The following is a 20360-nucleotide window of genomic DNA, read 5'->3' on the forward strand; positions in this document are numbered from 1 at the left end:
TGGTAGTCATAGTTTTTATAACATTACGATCATAATAAACCACCATCGCTATCCTGACATCTTTATGAATATTTTTTATAGCGATCAAAGAGAAAATTATATTTAAAAAAAAAATTAAAATTTGCTTATATAACCCTCGGCATCCAAAAGGACATTTGGAAAGTACTTGATAATTTTGGTAAAGTGCGGAAATTTCTGGGTGTTGGCAAAGGTGATATCGTTAGTCTCCTGGTACAGCTTTAATATGTTGATGAGGTCATCCAAGGGCAGCTCCGCCACCAACCAGTGCTGGATGACATAGTTTAGGGCGTAGACCTGCAGCTTCATCAGACTGGGTTCCTGGGCCAACATTATCCTCTGCTCCATGATTTTCTGCGGAAAATTATTGTAATTACTGTAGTTGGAAGCCTATATTACCCACCTCCATGCAAACTCTTTCCAAATCTAGCATGTTGTGACGGAATGCCAAGTCAAAGGCTGGTAAAATTCCATCCAGAGGCCAATCCTGCTGCTTCAGTTTCTCGGAAAAGGATAGTAGGAGTTCCGGCATATTGTATGCGCAGGACAGGATAAATATATCCCCCACTAGGTTTAACTTAATCAGTGGGGAGGTCATTTCGAAGGTATATATGAACTCCAGGAAAATCTCCACGCTCTCCGGAGAAACGCCATTGATCTGCAAAACACCATTCCATTGCTTATTTTGATACACATCCTGCTCCAGTTTGTCAGAGGCGGTGGCCAGGAAAATCCGGTGGCAGCCGAACTTTTTATAGCAGACACTGGGCGTCGGATCATCGGATAAAGGACAGCTGCTCAGGACGTGCACCTGACAATCTGCATCGGCGCCGCTTCGAAAGTACTCCAAACGGCGGTTTTTACTCGTGGAATGATTGGTTTCATCCTCATTTTCCGATGCTGAACCAGAAATGATATCCGACGATACGGTGGTTCTGGGAACAATCACTTCGATGCCCGAGATGAACGACGCCCGAGAGTTATTTTCGGATGTTAAGGCGGTGAAGTCCACATTAATTTGTAATTCCTGAGCTTTCCCCTCTTCATCGTTCTGTAATCTCAAGGCACTACTTTTTCTCGAGGAATTGCCTGCCGATTCTTGAGCTTGGTCCTCATTATCTAATATATATTCCGGAGACTTATTTTCGGTGCTTCCCTCCCTCTTTCTGGCTGTCTGTTTAGTTTTATCCCCATTTTCTAATGCTGAACCAGAAAGGATATCCGATGATACGGTGGCTCTTGGAACAATCCGTTCCGCGCCCGAGATGAACGACTCCAGATAGTTCTTTTCGGATTTTGAGGCGTTGAAGTCCATATCAACTTGTGTTCCCCTAGTTTTCCCTTCAACATCGTTCTGTAATCTCGCGGCACTACTTTTTCTCGAGGAATTGCCTGTCGATTCTTGAGCTTGGTCCTCATTCTCTAATATATATTCCGGAGAGTTATTTTCGGTGCTTCCCTGGCTCTTTCTGGCTGTCTGTTTAGTTTTATCCCCATTTTCCAATGCTGAACCAGAAAGGATATCCGATGATACGGTGGCTCTTGGAACAATCCGTTCGGCGCCCGAGATGAACGACTCCAGATAGTTCTTTTCGGATTTTGAGGCGTTGAAGTCCATATCAACTTGTGTTCCCCTAGTTTTCCTTTCTACATCGTTATGTAATCTCGCGGCACTGCTTTTTCTTGAAGAATTGCCTACCGATTCTTGAGCTTGGTCCTCATTCTCTAATATATCTTTCGGAGAATTTTTCTTGGTTCTTCCCTGGCTGTTTTTACCCTCTTCCCCAGAGTCTGACATTCCTGCCAGGGAAACTCCAAATTAGTATTCAAAATTATATTCTATGTGTAAACACACCCCCTAGAAAATCCCCAGCCACTATGAACTGCAAACTCCGACGTCTGGATCTGCTACGCAATGGGCAAAAGTCGGACTGTGAGCTGCATGTCTGGCATTTGGACAAGGTGAAGGGTAAGCGCTGTCAGCGTATATTCCGGTGCCACCAGGTGATGCTCGTCTCCGCCTCCGAGGAATTCGAGCGGCTGATCAAGGATCCCGTATTCAAGAATAACAAAAACGTGATTAACGTTGAGGATGCCTCCCCCACCGCCTACGAGGCACTGCTCCTATATATCTACACTTACGAGGTCTGCAATGCAGTCACAATCGAAATGTGTGGTGACCTCATGCTCCTGGCCAAGAGGTATAAGATGCTAGACTTCATCGACTGTTACATCGACAAATTGGCCAATCAAGATTGGCCCATGGAGGTTATTCTGCAGGTATTCCATCTGGCCAGTGAGCACAACCATCCCGCTTTAATGAATCTGGTGGCAAAGGTCAAGATAATACATATCTACATAGTTATTAAATTAAATCCATATGCTATTTCAGAAAATCAGGCCCATTGCCACGCAAGTTCTCAAGGATAACTCGTTTCTAACTTTGAGTATAAAAGAGCTTAAAACTCTAATGATCATCTTGAAGAAAGAGGGTGCTCTTTCCGACCATCAACTACTGGAATCCCTGAAGAACTATCAGGAGGAAAACAACATCCGCTATAACAATATGGAGCAATTTCAGCTGTTTGTGGATGTGACCCAAATGTTCAAAAATGTTCTTTTTGAAGTGGATGGCACTCTTGTCCTACCCGAAGAGGAAACTGTAAGGAACTCAACACGAGAAGCAGGCTCGAACACGTCATTTTACAATGGAAAATAATTATACGCAAGATTACATACATATCTAGGGGATCATTTATTGGATACTAGGTAAAACAAACATAATCAAAATCGGATGGCCTTATATAATAAATACTATTATTTATAATATTAATACCCAAAAGGGCTGAGGCCGGTGCAACAAAATAATCTTATAAATCAATCAACGAAAGCGGGTTGTCTGGAGTCCTAGGAGGCCGTGCTCATGGGCATGCGCACTTCCAATGGTACCATCACCACATCGCCATCGGCGTCCTCGTCAATCACAAGACTGCTTGGCTTAACACTAAGGAAGTCTTCGCAGTCCAGCACCGCTTCCTCATCGTTTCCGCTCTGGTAGAGCTCCTCATCATGGTCCATCTTGTAGCCGTTACTCTGGGGCTGCTCCTGCTTCTTGGCAGGAGATGTCGATGCCTTCTCTTTCCCCCACTGAATGGGATCATCGAAATTGATTGTCAGTCCAGTGGTATTGGTCTCAAACTTACAGACCACCGCAATGCGCAGGTTAACAATCAGGGAGTAGAGCTTTACGGCTGGGCCCACCTTGAGCTTCAGGTACTTGTCTAACTCTTGACGTCCTAACATCAGCAGCGCTCTGCCATCAATGTCTTGGTCGAAAATCGTTCTGGCAATGTCCGCGGAGTCAAGTTCTCGTTCTATGTAGTTGTACACATCCCAGTTTGTCCAGTGCAGTGGGTTGGTCTGCACCTGGTCCAAATCGAACGCGCTGTTTTGCTGCCAAAGGCGATAGTTTTGCAGGAACTGTGGTCCGTAGTCCTTCACATAGGAATTGGCTATTGCCAGAGAACGTTCATCCGGCACCTGACTTGCATCCTCCTTTATCTTTTTCACAACCTTTACCTGACGTGGAGGTGTCTTTCGCTTGGCTTCCACTTTTAACTCGGGCTTAACCTCTGCGTGGGTCTCATCCTTAACCGATACCTTGACCTCGGCACTTGCTCGCTTTGGTTTCTTCGCCCATCCACGCCTAATCTTCTCGGGCGCAACTCGTGGTGGTTTTACCGTTTTGGAGCGCCATTGGCGCCAGTTCTCGGGTGCATACGGGCAGCAATCTCGCAAGGCATGCACATTGAGATTAAACCGCTTGGCATTGCCGTAGCCCCGGCATCCCTCCACATCACATGGCATCATAGATTTGGTTTGCAGGTATCCAGGCGGAGTTTCCAGTTCGTGCGAGGTGGCCTCGCACCAACCGATGGGATGTAGATCTGGACTATCGTCTTCCAGCCAGAAGAAGTACTCCGTTGGCCAACAATCCAAGTGGAGTTGGACGCGGTAACCTTTTCGCGTAACCACTGTGGCCGGGCGAATTAGGCAGGGATTACGTTGGTCCACCACCTCTAGCTTCATGCGCGCCTGGTATTCCATGGGCTGGCGTGGTGTGAACAGCTCCTTCGAGGCAGCCAATCCTCCAACCTCTGATATGTAGTCATCCCAATTAAACGCCGACTTTTGGTAGTCCGGCGGAACTATTAACTGCTGGCGACCCTCGTGCCAGCCGCAAGGATGGATGTACGGTGAACTGACATGCACCCATAGGTCGTAACAGTCATCCCAGCCGTCGAAATGGACTCGAATACGTTCGTCCAAAATATCCGTCACCGTGGCCACACAGATCTTCCCCGTGTCATTTAGATCCTCGGCCTCAAGATGCATACCAACTGCAAATCCGTTTCGAACTCCCGCCTGCGACTGCATATTCAAATGCGCAAAGAGAACTCGTGGAGCCGCCTTGCCACCCGTTTTTACCAGATAGCGGCTCCAACTGAAGCGCTCCGAGCTATAGTCCTTGGGTGCCTGCAGAACCCTTGCCGTCTCATCGCACCAACCGGGCGGAAAGATGTCTTGCGAGTCGGCATTCACCCAAAAGTCGTACATGGAGGAGTAGCCATCGAAGCTAAGTTTTAGCCGATAACCCCGTACCTCCACTATACTGCAGACACAAAACAGTGAGCAGTTTTCCGGATCTATGGCCTCCAGCTTCATGCCGCGTTCGAAACAATTTGGACTGATGGGAAACGGGTTGAGGAATAGATGGATGGGCGCTGCCACATCCTTGCCCTTGGCCTTGAGATACTCACTCCAGCGGAATGGTTTTCGCGACTTCTCCTTTGTAAGCTGCTGAAGCTGTTCTTGTAAGGCAGCCAGAGACTTCGATTGGGATTTGTAGTTCCCTTGCTGTTTTGGCGGATCTGACACTGTTGCAGTCGTTTGCTCCAGTAGCGTGCGGCTCATCTTACTATCCTTTTGTGTATTTGACGGCAGGCGACGCTTCTGGGCGCGACGCACACAGCTCACTGAACAGTAATCTGCGGAAGAAAATATTATATGATGTAATAGTTCTTTAACACCTTTGGCAATCCTTTCATTACTCACGTGGTGCCAGAAAGTCAGAGGCGGGACCGTGGCAGTTGCAACGCTGGCACAGATAGAGCAGTGGATGAATGCTGCTTGTAGGCCTCCTGCCAGCACGCTCATATAGGGCACGCTCGAAATACGCCGCTGGACCTTGGCGCGGTTGGCATCTCTCATTTATCTGCAGGAGGTTGAACTGATTCAACTCGAACCGGATCGTAGAGTTCTGCAAATTTGCCGGTTGCTGACCACGCCATTTCAGCATTGACAGGTTCTGTACCATGGTTTTCTTGAAGAAATTTGCCCTACTGCCAGGTGTGTCCACTTCATGGTCATAAGATTTCTTTCCATTCTTTAAGGGTGAACGTGGTGTCATAGAATTGGTAATTTTAGGCGGTGATGACGTGTCTGATCCGTTAGATCCGCCTGAGGAAGACGAAGACTTGGGCGGGGTTTGAGGTATCTGCTCATCGCAGCGGAGAGAACGCTCGAAGTCTTCCGTAGACAGCGGTAGGGTTTCCGCCCTGATAATGCTAATGCCAGGCAGTAAATTCAATTCATCCTCGATTTTCTTGCCCGGCGCACAGATCTCTTCCACATCGCTGTTGGACGAACTTCTACTAGCTCGTGAGGAGATTGTCGTCACGGAGGAGTTCTTTCTCAAGGGCTTTGGCTTAACTGCTGTTCTGCTCGTAGTGGAAATAGTTATCCCTGCGGGGAGAATGGGCATTATGATTCCGTTTTGCTCAGGCTCCGGCTCCTCTTGCTCGCTATCATCGTCATCTTCTATGGTGATGGTCTCAATGGGTGCACTTGGCTGCTCTATAACATCCACCTCCTTAGCCATAATTGCAACCGAGTGTCGCCGCTCATTGTTGGCCACTAAAGAAGAAGGTTGAGTGCCCACAAAGGATTTGGAGCGTTTTAACTTGGTTGATTCCTTAGCCGCAGCCGTTTTGGGCTGAGAGGTTTCCTTTGTCACTACTGGCTGCACCTTAGGGGTTTCCTTTCGCTCAGGTTTCTGCAGCTGGACAGGCTTCTTGGACTCCTTAGCTAACCCATTTGGGATAATTTCATGCGGCTTTGAAGTGGGTTTAGGTGCGGACTGTGTCTTGGGCTTGGGGACATCCTCTGCGACTTGTATAGCTGCCGGCATAGTTGGCTTATCCTGGCTGGGCACGAGCATTGCCTTAACAGCTAGTGGTTTGCCCTTAATCAGGCTCATATTGTTGTTGGTAAGTTGCTCATCAGTGACGACAGGCGTGGCTTTAACTGGAATAACCGCCTTTAGTTTGCCAGCATTATTATTATTATTATTATTATTATTGTTGTTATTAATGTGGTTGTTATTCTGGGATGTCCTCATTGTATCCTCGCCACTGCTGTTCGGCAGGTTTACCAGCTTCTTCACATTATTGGCATTGTTGAGAACCAGGGAATTTGGATTGTTCTTAACCTGATTGAACTTTAGCCGCAGCTTGTCCACCGCCACCTTGCTGAGTATGAGTGGTGCACGTGGCTTGAGGGGATTGAGCAAGGAGACTTGCGTTGGACCCGTACTGGGAATCTGGCCAGGTGCTGTACGGATGAACGAAAAGATAGAAGAAAAGAGAGATACAAATTAGCAATGACTTTTATTTAATTAGTCACCCGAAGGCAATCTGAACCGATTGGATCCTCCACTGAGCCCGAACCCCGCACGCCGATCAAAAAATCATCTCCTCTTATTGCAGCTGCAAAAACCTGATCGTCATCATCGTTGTCGTTTTTGTTTTTGTTGCTTTCGGTTTAGCTGCCACCCCGCCTTTTGCATATTGCTATTGATAAAACCAGCATATATAGTCGAGAAACGAATTCTTTTTCTTTTTTTCAATCTTTTGTGACCCCGTTGCAGAATGTGGAACTGTATTTAATAGTTTCATTTATATCCGAAAATGGCTCACGCACACAAACCCTATTAATTTGGTGTTATGAAATGTGCAGCAGTCGAACAACAACTAAAAACTAAACCCGCAGAGCAATGTGAGCAACGAAAGTAAACTATAAAGATTGCCCCGCACAAACAGACACACACACACACATGGTTCACACTAGTACTCCCCATTTTCCGTTTTCCATTTTCCGGATTGCTTTGAATCTCGGGATCTCTTTTTCTCGAATGAAAAACCATCTTTAAACTTACGGCTTATATAACATGGAATGGGGGAAACCCTACTCACCAGTTTGTAATTTCTGTGGAAGCTCTGTTTTGCCCAGTAGGGTTAAGGGTGCTCCTCCTGCTCCACTGTTTCCTTCAGCTCCCGATCCTCCAGATTGAACGGGCGTCATGGTCGCCATACCATTACTGTGAATCGTAAGGCTACTCTTATTCAATGGTGTCCCAGAACGTATCACCACTGGCTGGGGATTAGACGCCCCTCCTCCGAGCAGCTTGGTTTTAACGTTGGGTGCCAAATAAGCCACCAGTGGCGGGTTAGTATTAGTGGGCGAAGGCACAATCTGAAATAAAGATGCAGATCCTCCGCCAGTTGTAGATCCTGCAGTGCTTTTCAACGGATTTGGCACAATGTTCACCGTTGTTAGTTTGGATTTCATGGGCTGTACATTGCTGATGGTAATATTGCAGGTCTTGTTTCCAGCCATAGATGCAAGTGGCACGAAGCGCAGTTCCTCCTTTCGAGGAGGAGCGAGTGTGAGGAGGCTATTTGGGTTAGAATTTCCGCCAGAGACTGGAACAATTCCATTGCTCGTAGTTGTGGTTGCTCCTCCACTCGTGGGCGACACGGTAATGGATAAGTCGCGCTGGAGCTGCTTGGACTCGGCGGTGGCCATCGACATGGGCAGCATTTCGGTTTCTTAAACTATGTTAAGGATTTAATATTTCCCAACGGAAATTGCAGGAAATCAAAAAATTATAATCTTTCCCGTTTTCGCGTCTTTACAATTTTTGTACGTTGAGGCGCACAAAAGTTTTAGGCATTTTACACTCTGCACCGGGGTTAGTATTTTTTGTATTTCACCTTTTCACACAAGTTTTCACAGACTTCCACAGTTTGTAACTGTTGGATTAAATGTTTTCGATCTCTTTTCTGACGGCCACTACTTTTTACTTTTTATTTAATGACACTGCTTTTGAAGTTTTCGATTTGAAGTTAATATTTTCGCGCACTAATCTTATGTATTTCAGTTTGATTATATACCAAATGGTGGTATTTCCCAATGCGAAGGTTGGTAAATTTGTTTTAAATATTTACGGCTATTTTGGGTTTAATGTTATACCTAAAATGGGTTAAATAGGATATTATTTTATGCAATTAGGTAAAAAGGATCTACATTTGGGATATTTAAAGTATCTGTCAGGTACCAGTTCCTTTTTAGGTTCCATATAAGTTAACGCAAACTCAAAACTATTTGCCAGCCAAATAATAAATTTATCAGAACATACTGGTGGTAAATCTTAAGTCCTAAACCTTAATTGCTAGATCTTTTTATTAGGTTTGTGACCCTTTTTGGACAATTTACCCGCGGCCATTTGTCAAAATCCGGTCACTCGGCTGCGGTCACACTGGATACATATTGAATTTTGATACCATTTTTAGTTATGCTGCTTGAAGATTTATGTTATCTCAAAATTGACCTGCCTCTATTTATAGCCTCCATAGGCTTTATATCCCCACTTTTAATTTTATGCTTGAACCACGATAATAAGCCCCAATCCGATCTCCCCATAAAATGTTACGTAGTAGCCAATCCAATGTCACAAGAACATAAACGTCTTATCTTGGTTCTGTCGAACTGGCAGGAATTTCAGCAAAATCTATGAGTTTTAATTTTAATTTTTCAGAAAGCCCCGACTCCCAGTTTCCAGAATCCAACTGTTGACTTACCCTTGCGTTATTCCTTTTAAAATGTACAGCCTCGGATGAGGAGAAAATCAGGATATTGAGATGCTGTTCGCTCGCAGGTCAGAACTTAAATGACAGTCCACAAGGATATCAGGTCGCGAATGTCAAATGGTGGGATAAGATTATTGCGCTTACCTGCTTTATTCGCTTGATTAAACTATAGTTTGTTGTTGCGAGGGTGTTAAACGCTCGTTCGACCTCGTAAATTCTGGCGAAAACGAATGCCCACCAAAAGAGTCGGAAAATCTACACAGCTTCAACGCACTTTTCACTGCGTTCATAACTAAACTAGTTTTACTGTCACTCGCAGAAATTCACACTCCTGCAAAAACGGAAGCGTTCTGTCAAGCAATATTAAAAACAGCAAAAGCATGTGTGTATTTTAATTTCTATGATCAACCGTCTCAGGTGGCAACTCTGGCCGCCGATTTGTGTGCGCCTGTTGTCAGTTATTTTGAAATGGCGGAAATAAAAAGATGAATAAATGGTAAATATTTAAAAGTGGGTAAAATTATAGTAAAAACGTTTTTATTGTAGAATTTGATTCTTAGATTATTATCATAAGCAAGCTTTTTATAGCTTTACAGTTTTTCTTTTCAATGGAACTTAACGGGAAAAATAACTTGAAATCTAAGAAAGGTGGTTACACTACCCCAATACTAGCAAGAAAAAGGTATATTTTTTAAATATTTTGAAAGATAATAAATAATTCATTTTAAAGACAACGCATTCTTAAATATTTAATTAATGATTAAAAAATCAGCTTCTTCTTATTTAAAACTTCTATTAGTGTTGAAAAATGTTTCTTTTTTAAAAAACGGCAACGGTTGCCAGTGTTGCACAATTTTGCGTGGCTAAAAGTGGTAGTTTCTTTTTCGTGTCAATTTATAAACGAAATTTGGCAAAAGTTTATAGAGTTAAAGAATAAAAGGCAACAAGAATCGCAAATAAACACTGCCAGCCATGTCTCTGTTAAACAATGATGACAGTATTCCAAACATGGACGAAGACCCACAGGGTGAGTAAAAATTTATGGAAGTGGGTGGAGTCTTCAAGTGATGATGTTATCAACTGTTATTCTATCCCAAAACAACAGTGGTTATTCCGGATGACGAGCCCTCGACGGCGGGACACATGCCCAACGGCAGATCCATGGACTCGCTGCGCTCTTCCTTCACCAACCGGAGCTCTACGCCGGATTCATCACACAACTCGCTGGAGGCAATGGAAATGGCACAAGACGATCGGGAGGAGAAAGCCCGCTTGATCACCCAGGTACTAGAGCTACAAAATACGCTGGATGACCTTTCGCAACGCGTTGATTCCGTCAAGGAGGAGAATCTCAAGCTGCGTTCCGAGAACCAGGTACTAGGCCAGTACATCGAGAATCTGATGTCGGCATCCTCGGTGTTCCAATCTACCAGTCCCAGTGCGGCTAAGAAGAAGTAATCTTCCATTCCACCGACCTGAACTGGAAACCAAAAACCATCTCAAATATGCCTTCTCGTTCACGCTAGAGCTATATTTTAATCTATAACACTCGAAATTAAGCTATTGCAATGTTGTTTAAGTTGCCCAATCGTCGAATTTGTTTTTTTAGGCTTAAGCTTATTGCGCTCTATGTATTTTATACATAAAAGTAATTTATTTATATACATAGATAATTAATAAATCAATAACACCCCATCGCAATTGAAGGATTTGAAAGACGAATCAGGGCTGGCAACGCTGGCGACTCAGCTGTTCTTAGAAGTCGGGTAACACAATACTAAAAATTAAGTTTATTATATAAACTAATTTGTTTTGTTCTTCTAAAAAATTAAATGTATTGGTATAAAAGATATAAAGAGTATCCCTGAAAAGCCGTTTTGAAGAGATACGACTCCTACCAGCAAGTCTGGCAACACAGGGCAGCCAGCTGTTCGTCTTGGTCGTGTAACAACAAATTCAGCAGCGAATTTTCATATTCGGAAAACGTAGAAAGCGTGCAAAAGTCGTAGTCCCTGCTCAAAGTTAATCGAAAATTGTTCTGAAAAATAAAATAAATAAATTGAACGGGCGTACACAAAAACAACTTAGCCTGAAAGAAAAGTGATTGCGAAATACGCTGCAAGAGGTGTGTGTGTGTTTTGGTGCCTTCTGTGACTGTGTGTGTGGGGAAAACAAAACATTTGCGCTGTATTTGTTGTTGCTCAAGATATGTATTTAAGTGGAAAGTTCACAATTTAATAGCTGTTAAAGGAAAAAAAGTTTTAAGTGGGCTTTCTTTGTATTTGGAATATTTTTTCCTCCCGCTCATTCTTTTAAGAGAAAAAGCAATAACAACAAAAATGCAGACAGAGTCCAGTGTTGCAAAGCGCTCCACACACACAATCACACGCTGCATTTATTATTTTTTAATATGCACTTTATTTTGAATGCCACCCACCACCCCGTTTACCTCCACCCTCGCCCCCTACGCATTTGCGTCAACAGAGGAAGCCAGACGTCATTATCGCATCACTGGAAAAGGCTGCCTTCGTGAACGTTTTATGGCGGAAGCAACAACCGCAGAAGTCAATCTGTAACTGAAGTGCATCTCGTACGTAACACCCAATCCCCGCCAGCAAAGGCTGAAGGCAACATGTTTTGACCTCCCAAACGGCACAGCTGGAGCGCGCGCTGCTCTTCTCTGTTCCCCCTGGTCACCTCGTCATCCGTTTTAAGCTCATCACCGCATCAGTCCTTCAAAATAAGCACGAAACACACAAGCTTGACCAACCATGTCCTTTTCTGACTTCGACGCCATCTATGAGGATGAGCAGCTGGACGACCTGGAGCACTTCCAGGATCAAACTGTGGCGCCGGTTCAGGAGCCTATTATCATTCGGGGAGCGGGCAACATGACAGTGTAAGTGGGCCGAATTGGGCACAGTAAACAAGCGATAAGGCCAACATGGGGAACACCAGATAGATAGAGTAGTTCGAAGTGTAATTCATTCGAAACAATAGCACTACAAGTGTCAAGATAATAGCAGAACAGAACTATACAGAGTTAAGCAAATATTAAATTAAAGATTCCGCTTCAAAATATAGGAGATATCCCAGATGATTTATTATGAACTTTACACACATCAAAAACGGAATGTTTTCTTTCTTTTTCTTTAATTTTAAAACCAATAAAAATAATAATAGTTCTGAATTTTGTCGAAATTTTGAAAATTAGAGTATTTAAGAATTCGATTCCAAAAAGAGTGTAAGCATTTTTTGAAACAACTGCTTGCTGATGAAGCTAGAATGTAGTTCAAGGTTGTCGTCACCTAATTTCGGCATAGGCCCTGCTTTCCATTGATTCCGCTTGACCCCATTTTTCGAAATGTGGCGATGTAGCCTAAAGGGTCATTTACAGACTATGGGTTGAATAAGAGTTGAGTCAGGGCAAAATTTTTGTATTGCACGGCAATTACACACACTAATTCTGAATTTCCCCCTGTATATTTACAGATTTGGCCTGAGCAATCGCTTCAACGCAGAGTTCCCATGCGGTCTGCTGTCCCGAGTGGCTCCCGAGGAGTTCAAGGCGACGGTGGGTCGGATTAACGGAGTATTGAAGAAATCCCTGCCCGTCAACGTCAAGTGGCTCTTTTGCGGCTGCGTCTGTTGTTGCTGTACTCTAGGCTGCTCCCTCTGGCCTGTCATCTGTCTCAGCAAACGCGTAAGATTAAGCTAAATCTGATTATTCAGACAAGATCGTGTAATCCCAAAATAATCCGGATCCTTTTACAGACACAACTCACCCTGGACAAGCTGTTCGAATGGGAAAATAATCATCTATATCATAAGCTGGGCCTGCACTGGCGACTGCATAAGCAACAATGTGATTCCAATTCCATGATGGAGTATGTTATTTTAATTGAATTTATACCCAAAACGCCCATTTATCGACCCGACTAAATGCCGGCTAGGAAGATGGGCGTGTGCACGGTATCGCGGGGTCGTAATGGTAATTGTAAAATAAACACTAGCTGCTAACACTTTGCTTTAGGCGTTTACGGATCGTGCTAATCGGCATAGGACAGGCAGGCACAGCGCAGAAAATGGGCATTACCTAATTTAGTGCACTCACAGTTTGTCATTTTAAGCTAGTACTATTTAATGTTCCGTTTAAAACTAATTTTTGCAAAAACTTTAGGCAGTAAGTTTGATTTCTCGTAACTTTAGGGCGCTCTACTTTCCCTTATTTCGTTTAGTTGTAAATTATAATTTGTTTATCAAACTAATGCAATATTATAAAATATATTTCAGGATAGGAAATTAAATTTGATTTAAAAAAATATGTGTTTTTCGAAATAATCAGATCCCACTCCCAAGTCCGTTAGAAAATGCATTTTCTTGTGTTATTGTACAATGTACATATATATTTTGATATATATCATATGGTTACCTAAGTATGTTGTGGTTTCAATAACTTTACAGCACTTTGGGGCATAGACGGTCGATGAACAATAAATACATTTTAATTTACTTTAGGTTTCATTTATGTATTAATGCTTAAATATAATCAAGTCTTTTAACAATGCGCGGGTCTGGCTCTAGGAATATATATATATATATGTTTAGTATATATAGCTTAAGGAATGCGATTGGAATGAATCGGTATTAACAATGGTTTTTGTCTTTTTGGGGTAATACTTGAAGATGTGGTAGGACGTTTGGAATAAACCAACTACTGCTCTTCGGTGATGACTTCAATGTGGTTGGAGCCCTCGGACATGGCTAAAGTGGACATTTCCAGGTCGCTGTCATTGCCCAGATGTTCTTCATCATCCCCGTCGTCATCCTCCACCTCATCATTTTCGTCATCATCATCTTCATCATTGTCCTCCTCTTCTAGGTCTGCCATAGTTTCCTCCACATCATCATCAGCTTCCCCATCTCCATCTACAATTTCCTCTTCGCTTTCTTGAGTTTGAAGCTCTGTTTCTGGCTCAAACGGCATCTGAGTTTCGAGAATGACACCGTCCCTATTGCCTTGTTCCGTTTTAGCTGCTTCGGAAGCTCCATTATTTACCAGCTCGTTAGCGGTCCTTAACAACGTCTCCGTTTGTTTGCGCAGTGCCCGCATTACCATCGTGTCTTGCTTCAACTGGAACTCATGCTCCCGTCGTGCGATCTCCTTCTGCTGAATGAAGAAGTCCTGCAGCATCTCCTTTTGTGCCGAGCGCATAGCTGTAGCCAATTGGCTGAGCTCTTTGGCAAACAGCTCCTCATGCCGCTTTTGGCGCTGCTTTGTATCCTCTTCGCTGGTTTTCTTTTTGATGTCCTCGCTTATTCCAGGATGAGATCGGATGTTTTTTGAAGGCGATTCGTACATATTGGCGCTGCGTTGCAACTTTACCGGTACAGGCATTCCCATGACTGGGCTTTGTCCCAGTCGGCGCTTCCGCGGCTGCAGTTGCTGGTGCTGCAGTGGAGTCAACTGGTGGGAAGACATCATGTGAGCGTGTCTGTTTGTAGAGGCACCTGCTTGCTGCCCAGAAATCGGATACTTAGGCGGTGGTCCGCGGCCCAAAAGAGCAGCCATCGTTGAAGGCGACTGTGGTGGACTGGACGCTGACTTATCAATGTCGGGAATCATCCGCTCCGGGCGAAGCGAGTAGCCTGTATCCCGCATGGGCACTGTCTTCATCCGCATACCGGTTGGCTGTACACTGATGTCTCTGGGTAGACGCAGCCCAGATTGGCTGCCATTCGGATTCTGCTTGCGGGGTAGCATCAGCTTGCTGTGCGGATGTACAAAGTTAATGCTGCTAGTGCTTTGCAATGGCAGGGATCTGCTCATCTGCCCCGGACTGGCTAGCTGCTGTCCCATCTTTGTGAGCGTTGGCGGCGGCCGATCTATTTGTAGGATGCCGTGAGTAGGCCGCCGCAGTTCGTCCTTGGCGAAAGAGGCTACTCTTAGTGGAGGAGGTGCAGCCGGTGTGGATGAGTAGACGCTTTCGTCATCCGTCTCATCCAGCGCCACTGGAGGTGGAGATGGAGAAGCTGGTGCCGTGGGTGGCGGTGTGTTAGTGGTGTCCATACCCAGGTCCACGTCGGGTTCGTGTTTCACGGACACTATAAACGGCAAATGAGGCACATCCTCCTGGTCGCCGTTGTCGGCTTGTGAGCTACCAGCCTCGTAGTCAAAAGCTTCTATATCCGGTTCAGACACCATGTCCTGCTTTTGAGTTGTCTCATAGCCTAAAATAATAAGATGTTTGTCATCAATAACCACAATTTTTTATTGGGAATTGTATTTGTTCAGTTCTCAGAAATCTCGATGAACAATCGAATAAATGCTAATTTTTATTGATGTCATTTGTTATGAAAATTAGCTTTGTGATATAGCGTTTAGGGCTTTAAGCATCAGAATTGTGTTTGTTTCAAAACTAAACTTTCTGATCAATGGATACAACATTTTTTGAAACATACATAATTCAAAGATTGAAAAAGATAACAATGTCATTGATTACTAAAAGAAACAGATTTCTATCGACAACGTCACTTACCAGTATCAATCGGTTCTGGTTTAATGGGTCCCAGTCGAAATCCAAAAATTGGATGCTCCACGCCCAGAATGTCCTCCTTGTTGTCTTCGCCGGCTGTCTTGGAGCTGTCCATCGAGTTCCCACATTCACTGAGGCTGCCATTGACATTATTGTTGCTTCCGCTGTGATTTGAGTCACTTAACATTCGGCAGAGAACACGGTACACCTCCTCCGGCACAACCTTGGGCACTCCAGTGCCATGACGTGTTGTGGTGTTGTACGTGGACTTAAGGAACTTCCACTTGGTCCAGATCTGGATGCTGGACTTCTTCACGTAGCCCTTGCTACGCATTACTTGCTCGATCTGTCGGAAGACGTATTCGCTTTTCATGTTCCGGTCGTTTAGCTGCTCCAGGGCATTAAGGTTCTGCATGATGCTCAACATCTCTAGCATTTCGGCCCGGCTCCACAGGTTGCGTTCCGGCCGAGAGCTCGAGCTAAGGGATTCGCTCTTCACAGAACTGCCGGCGGAGTAGGGTGGCGACATGTGAGCTTTAATGCGCATGGGCGTCAGCAGTCCGTCGACATCGTCCACCACTCCGTTGCCCGTTGAGGCCGTGTGCAGGAGGTGGCTGATGCCATGGGAACTCGTATTGCTCTGGATGTGACCTTGGCTCTGACGCATATTGTGCTCCACTTTGCTCAGCAGCCGAATTTTCGTGTGAGCGGCCACCGTCGTCGGCGGGGAGGAGGAGCTGCCGGGAGCTCCTGAAGGTCCGTGACTGCCAGACGACGAGGAGCTATCGTTCAGGCCCAGATAACGTGGCATTAACATGGATGTGGCGTTGGAAATTCAGGCTTCGGTATTTGGAATCCCTGCAACTGTTGTAAAAAGCGGGGGAATCAAAAATTAGTTTCGAAAAAGTTTTTAAAAATTGAAAAATATTTTTCTGACACCAGAACTCGTAGTTTTGGAAAACTACAAAATTCAGGTCTATTGTCAATTTCATTGGATTGGTTATCTACATAATTTGTTATTGGCGAAATTACTAGGTATTTGTTAAAATAGCATTACAATATTTTACGGTGAAATATTTTATAAGAAACCAATGAGATCTTTTCCCTCCAATTGTAAAGATAATTATTCAAAATTTAGTTTTGAAAGTGGAACTGAAATTTGGAATATGTATTTAAAAGTACTCCAAAAGTATGCTATGGTTTCTCTACAAGCCAAAGCACCATTTGCATTACTTTAGTTATGTAAATCGAACTATTTTGAACTTTAAGATGCTTAACTGTATGTACAGATATAACAGGTATATCATCCTAGTTAAACTTGACTGTAAGATTAAAAGCACTCAAACATTTAAAAGTGCTCTTTAATTGGTTTTTAATTTGAATCACAATTGTTCAATCGGAAAGTTAGTTTACGATGGCTCTGTATATGTACTTTAAACCACCCAATATCCACTTGGCAGATTGTGAAAAAGAGCGATGGCTATGTGCCAACAGAAAAAATCCAGTTTTAGACTTTTTGTGTCAAAAGTGGCCATCGTGGATTCGGTTATCTTTCGGTTTTCGTCTTCAGAATCCACCACCAACTTGATATTTACTTCCATATACACATTTGGTTGTGTGAAGTTGACGTGTTTCCAACTGTTTAACACATTCCAAAACCCATCAAAAGTGGCAGCACACCGACACGCTCGTCGTAAGCAAATATACACGAAAAGAGCTTACAAATCTAAACCGAGGAAATATATATATTTTTTATCGATTTTGATTATTTCAAAACGAATAATGGCAGCAAAAAGAAGACGTAAAAAACACTCTCCCGCTCACAGATACAAGCGTAAAGTGAAGCGAGGCAAGTGGAACACAACACACTCAATAACAGAACATTTTCGAGATAGTGATTTCCAAATGCAAGTAAACAAGATAGCGTTGAATATAGCGTAGAATACGAATTTTAAGAAGCGATTACGGCATCGTACAAATTTGGAAGACGAACAAATAATAATGAATGAAAAAGGGGGGAAATACATATTAATATATAGGTAAGTTTCATCGTGGCGGGTTGAAATTAGACTTGAATCTCAAATTTTCAGTAATTTTCCAGCGACGACTCAAGATTTGCACATTGGTCGGGGGGTGGTTTGAAAATACCATTATAGAATCATGTTTCATACGTCGCGATGTTCAAAGGGCGGTTTTAAGCTTGATAAATATAACGGATATATTATAATGTTCCAAAGAGGAAATGTAATTGCCAACTTAATTTAAATCGCCTGCGGGCACTGTAATGCAAAAATGATACGATAATAAGCTGATACAGATAGGAGCGGGGAGGTAGGGGGATTTTAAAGAGAGAGCCAACTAATTCTTTTCGGGTATGTGCTCTCCTCTCATTTCAGCTCGGCTCACCCACACACACACACAAACAGACACTCACGAATTTACGCTTATTATGTGCAGTTGAGAATTTTTCAAGAAAAAGAACAGAACATTCCACTTTCCATCAATATTAAACAATTCCATTGACATTTGTCATTTGTGGCATAATTCGCTAATCAGTTAATGGCAACTGCTGATATATCTATGCACATGCCTGCCAATAAGTTTTAAATAATTCGACTTGAACTATTTCCGAAGCAGAGCAACACCTTGCACACCGACACACTCACACTTACCAGAGAAGAGAGCGGCAAGTGAGAGAGAGAGGTAGTGACCGAACCGTTTTCAACCGTTTTTCAAGCGCCGAACCAAACCGTCGCCGTTAACGACGATTTCAATACTAATTTGAAAACTCGAAAAAGCGACGAACGGGCCTACAAAAACCCAACTATATACACATGCATATATATAGTCACCTGAGTCTGTGTGCGTGTGCGCTTCGGCGTTATATATATTTATTCGTATTCGGAAGGTACAAATAATGGTTATGGTCGCTAGTTGTTTTTGAGATTGTGAGAGATTGCCGGAGAGACAGTTGCCTATTATTTTTTATTTTGCCTTTTACTTCTTTCGTTTTTATTTCGCTCTTTTTTTAAGAACGGGGTTATTTCGGGGAATATATAAATTTATGGGTTCGCGCACACAGATACAAAAAAAGAAAAAAGCTACAGTTTTCATGTAGTATACACATGTTGAAATCGAGTATAATGATTTTTCAAGTACTGTTTTTCGCCTGTTCATAGCAGTTCACGAGACAAACAGAAAGTTTATTCTTTAAATTGAACGATAAAGATTATCTTCAGCTTATTCAAGATGGACAGCTTGTTAAATCATCACACTTGGGGAAAAACATCTTTAAACCAGTTCAGCAACTTTGGTTGATGAAACTTAAAAAGTAAATGTCAGATTTTCAAAATATATTGTTTTTTTCCAGTATAGAGGATTTTTTACATCACTTATCTTATATAAGCCTTTTTAAGCTTAAAGTAGGCTCACTTTTCATACCCAGTTTAACTTTGCAAAGTGTACGTATACCATCGCACTTCACTATAACATGCTTTATTCGTAATGAGGAAAGATATCAAATTTCATTGCGCCTAAAGATATTATATTTCAGGGTTCGTATATCTAAGAGCCTACTGTAAAACCGATACGCAATGGCAAACAAAAATTGTGCTAAGCCCTTTGGGCAAAAAATTGTTTTCGGGAATCCTTCTTACAGGTGAGAAATAAAATATTCATGTACAAATCTATATATACTTGACCTGCTGAATACTTGTTTAAAAAAAATGATTCCCATTCAGCCGAGCTTCCTTAAAGTTTCGTGCGGCAGATGCTGTTGAGAATGAGAATGAGTATCTGTATCTCTCGTATCGTATCTGAATGCCATGTGCTGAGGTCGAAACTAGATTTACAAGTATTAAGCGGAGCCAAAAAGAGTAAGTGCGCTGCGGGGAACAGTGTTTCGAACTCGAAGTGGTGCTAGAACAGGAAACTTGAACTCTGGAAAATGCGGAAAAACCGTCTGTTTTGGCCTCTGCATAAATTACGCAGTAGTTCCGAAAGAATATCCATACGATTTTATCTGCACAATGAAGTAAATAAATAAATGAAACGCGAGGCGAACACTTGCAAGCAATGAAATGTAAGACACAAACACATGCATTTCTACTTTATCATGTAAAACTTTGAATAAATACTTCTGTTTACTGGAAAAAGGAACAAAGTCTTGAAACACACCAAATGAAATAAAGGGCAGCCTACTAGAACTTTTTATCTTTTTACTTAAAAAAATACAATTTTTGTTTATACGGCTGCGTTTTTTCTTAATGCCGTTTTAATTTTCTAGAGCTTCTGCTATTGCAATTTATGCTATCGAAAGAATTTTATCGACTGTATCCAAAACCTTAAAAAAATAGACACAGCTGTTCATTTTGGCACAGCTGTTGTTCTGAAAATAGTAGATTTTCAGGTTTGGTAAAAAAAACTCTTTCTCAATAATGAACAACAACTTTTTTGTATTTCGAAAGATTTTTAGAGATCTAAAGAAATTTATGTGATGTATTTTAACTTAAACCAACCTGTCTCATGAACCTTAATGTCCAAAAGCAGCCTTTCTAATAAGTTAGTCCTTAAATACTTTACTCATGAGACATGGCTTGGTGAAAATGTTTTATATGTTCATTTGGAATAACATATATAATAAAAATATTATATCCAAAATATAAAATATGATAATATTGTTATAGTTTTGAAATTAATAAATCAAAAATGTTAACCAATAACGGTCAATCTTTCCGATAACCTGGATTTATCGATAATCGCGCAATCATGGTGGTGCAGAACGAGCCGGTTTACTGTATCCCTGGTTAGGATTAGA

At 42.7% G+C, this 20360-nt stretch overlaps 6 protein-coding genes across 7 annotated transcripts; 3 read left to right on the forward strand and 3 right to left on the reverse strand.

Moving 5' to 3' along the window:
- Positions 1-9: 9 nt before the first annotated feature.
- LOC108115859 lies at positions 10-1774 on the reverse strand. The gene is made up of 2 exons (XM_017227485.2): positions 422-1774; positions 10-372 (listed from the first exon to the last, which is right to left on the reverse strand). The coding sequence occupies exons 1-2, from the start codon at positions 1634-1636 to the stop codon at positions 115-117; spliced, it is 1473 nt and encodes a 490-aa protein (XP_017082974.2). The 5' UTR covers positions 1637-1774; the 3' UTR covers positions 10-114.
- LOC108115860 lies at positions 1660-2759 on the forward strand. The gene is made up of 2 exons (XM_017227486.2): positions 1660-2355; positions 2411-2759. Exons 1-2 carry the CDS (start codon positions 1897-1899, stop codon positions 2735-2737), a joined length of 786 nt encoding a protein of 261 aa, XP_017082975.2. The 5' UTR covers positions 1660-1896; the 3' UTR covers positions 2738-2759.
- On the reverse strand, positions 2755-9403 carry LOC108115858. The gene is made up of 5 exons (XM_017227484.2): positions 9153-9403; positions 9000-9083; positions 7332-8391; positions 5134-6690; positions 2755-5066 (listed from the first exon to the last, which is right to left on the reverse strand). Exons 3-5 carry the CDS (start codon positions 7957-7959, stop codon positions 2926-2928), a joined length of 4326 nt encoding a protein of 1441 aa, XP_017082973.2. The 5' UTR covers positions 7960-8391; positions 9000-9083; positions 9153-9403; the 3' UTR covers positions 2755-2925.
- A 455-nt stretch (positions 9404-9858) lies between these two features.
- Positions 9859-10709, forward strand: LOC108115844 (short coiled-coil protein B). The gene is made up of 2 exons (XM_017227457.2): positions 9859-10035; positions 10114-10709. Exons 1-2 carry the CDS (start codon positions 9981-9983, stop codon positions 10464-10466), a joined length of 408 nt encoding a protein of 135 aa, XP_017082946.1. The 5' UTR covers positions 9859-9980; the 3' UTR covers positions 10467-10709.
- Positions 10710-10909: 200 nt separating this feature from the next.
- Positions 10910-13028, forward strand: LOC108115843 (cysteine-rich hydrophobic domain-containing protein 2). The gene is made up of 5 exons (XM_017227456.2): positions 10910-11133; positions 11493-11598; positions 11667-11907; positions 12501-12711; positions 12783-13028. Exons 3-5 carry the CDS (start codon positions 11780-11782, stop codon positions 12948-12950), a joined length of 507 nt encoding a protein of 168 aa, XP_017082945.1. The 5' UTR covers positions 10910-11133; positions 11493-11598; positions 11667-11779; the 3' UTR covers positions 12951-13028.
- A 624-nt stretch (positions 13029-13652) lies between these two features.
- LOC108115842 lies at positions 13653-18323 on the reverse strand. 2 transcript variants are annotated; one of them, XM_017227453.2, is made up of 3 exons: positions 18217-18323; positions 15548-16408; positions 13653-15239 (listed from the first exon to the last, which is right to left on the reverse strand). In XM_017227453.2, exons 2-3 carry the CDS (start codon positions 16359-16361, stop codon positions 13723-13725), a joined length of 2331 nt encoding a protein of 776 aa, XP_017082942.2. In that variant the 5' UTR covers positions 16362-16408; positions 18217-18323; the 3' UTR covers positions 13653-13722. The 2 variants fall into 2 exon arrangements, with proteins under 2 accessions (XP_017082942.2, XP_017082943.2); XM_017227454.2 differs by lacking the exon at positions 18217-18323 and adding an exon at positions 17140-17240.
- Between the last annotated feature and the right edge of the window lie 2037 nt (positions 18324-20360).

Source organism: Drosophila eugracilis, unplaced genomic scaffold (genome assembly GCF_018153835.1).
Source record: "Drosophila eugracilis isolate 14026-0451.02 unplaced genomic scaffold, ASM1815383v1 contig_367, whole genome shotgun sequence".
In the NCBI taxonomy this organism is placed as follows: Eukaryota; Metazoa; Arthropoda; class Insecta; order Diptera; family Drosophilidae; genus Drosophila; species Drosophila eugracilis.

Excerpts from the sequence above, each read along its gene's own strand:
- LOC108115858 (XM_017227484.2), bottom strand. The coding sequence starts at position 7,959 with ATGCTGCCCATGTCGATGGCCACCGCCGAGTCCAAGCAGCTCCAGCGC. Across the intron at positions 6,691-7,331 it reads TCCACAGAAATTACAAACTG|CACCTGGCCAGATTCCCAGT; the intron begins GTGAGTAGGGTT and ends TCATCCGTACAG. Across the intron at positions 5,067-5,133 it reads CTCTGACTTTCTGGCACCAC|ATTACTGTTCAGTGAGCTGT; the intron begins GTGAGTAATGAA and ends TTTCTTCCGCAG.
- LOC108115859 (XM_017227485.2), bottom strand. The coding sequence starts at position 1,636 with ATGGACTTCAACGCCTCAAAATCCGAAAAGAACTATCTGGAGTCGTTC. Across the intron at positions 373-421 it reads TGGAAAGAGTTTGCATGGAG|AAAATCATGGAGCAGAGGAT; the intron begins GTGGGTAATATA and ends AATTTTCCGCAG.
- LOC108115843 (XM_017227456.2), top strand. The coding sequence starts at position 11,780 with ATGTCCTTTTCTGACTTCGACGCCATCTATGAGGATGAGCAGCTGGAC. Across the intron at positions 11,908-12,500 it reads GGAGCGGGCAACATGACAGT|ATTTGGCCTGAGCAATCGCT; the intron begins GTAAGTGGGCCG and ends GTATATTTACAG. Across the intron at positions 12,712-12,782 it reads TCATCTGTCTCAGCAAACGC|ACACAACTCACCCTGGACAA; the intron begins GTAAGATTAAGC and ends ATCCTTTTACAG.
- LOC108115844 (XM_017227457.2), top strand. The coding sequence starts at position 9,981 with ATGTCTCTGTTAAACAATGATGACAGTATTCCAAACATGGACGAAGAC. Across the intron at positions 10,036-10,113 it reads CATGGACGAAGACCCACAGG|TGGTTATTCCGGATGACGAG; the intron begins GTGAGTAAAAAT and ends CCAAAACAACAG.
- LOC108115842 (XM_017227453.2), bottom strand. The coding sequence starts at position 16,361 with ATGTTAATGCCACGTTATCTGGGCCTGAACGATAGCTCCTCGTCGTCT. Across the intron at positions 15,240-15,547 it reads ACCAGAACCGATTGATACTG|GCTATGAGACAACTCAAAAG; the intron begins GTAAGTGACGTT and ends TTATTATTTTAG.
- LOC108115860 (XM_017227486.2), top strand. The coding sequence starts at position 1,897 with ATGAACTGCAAACTCCGACGTCTGGATCTGCTACGCAATGGGCAAAAG. Across the intron at positions 2,356-2,410 it reads TAATGAATCTGGTGGCAAAG|AAAATCAGGCCCATTGCCAC; the intron begins GTCAAGATAATA and ends ATGCTATTTCAG.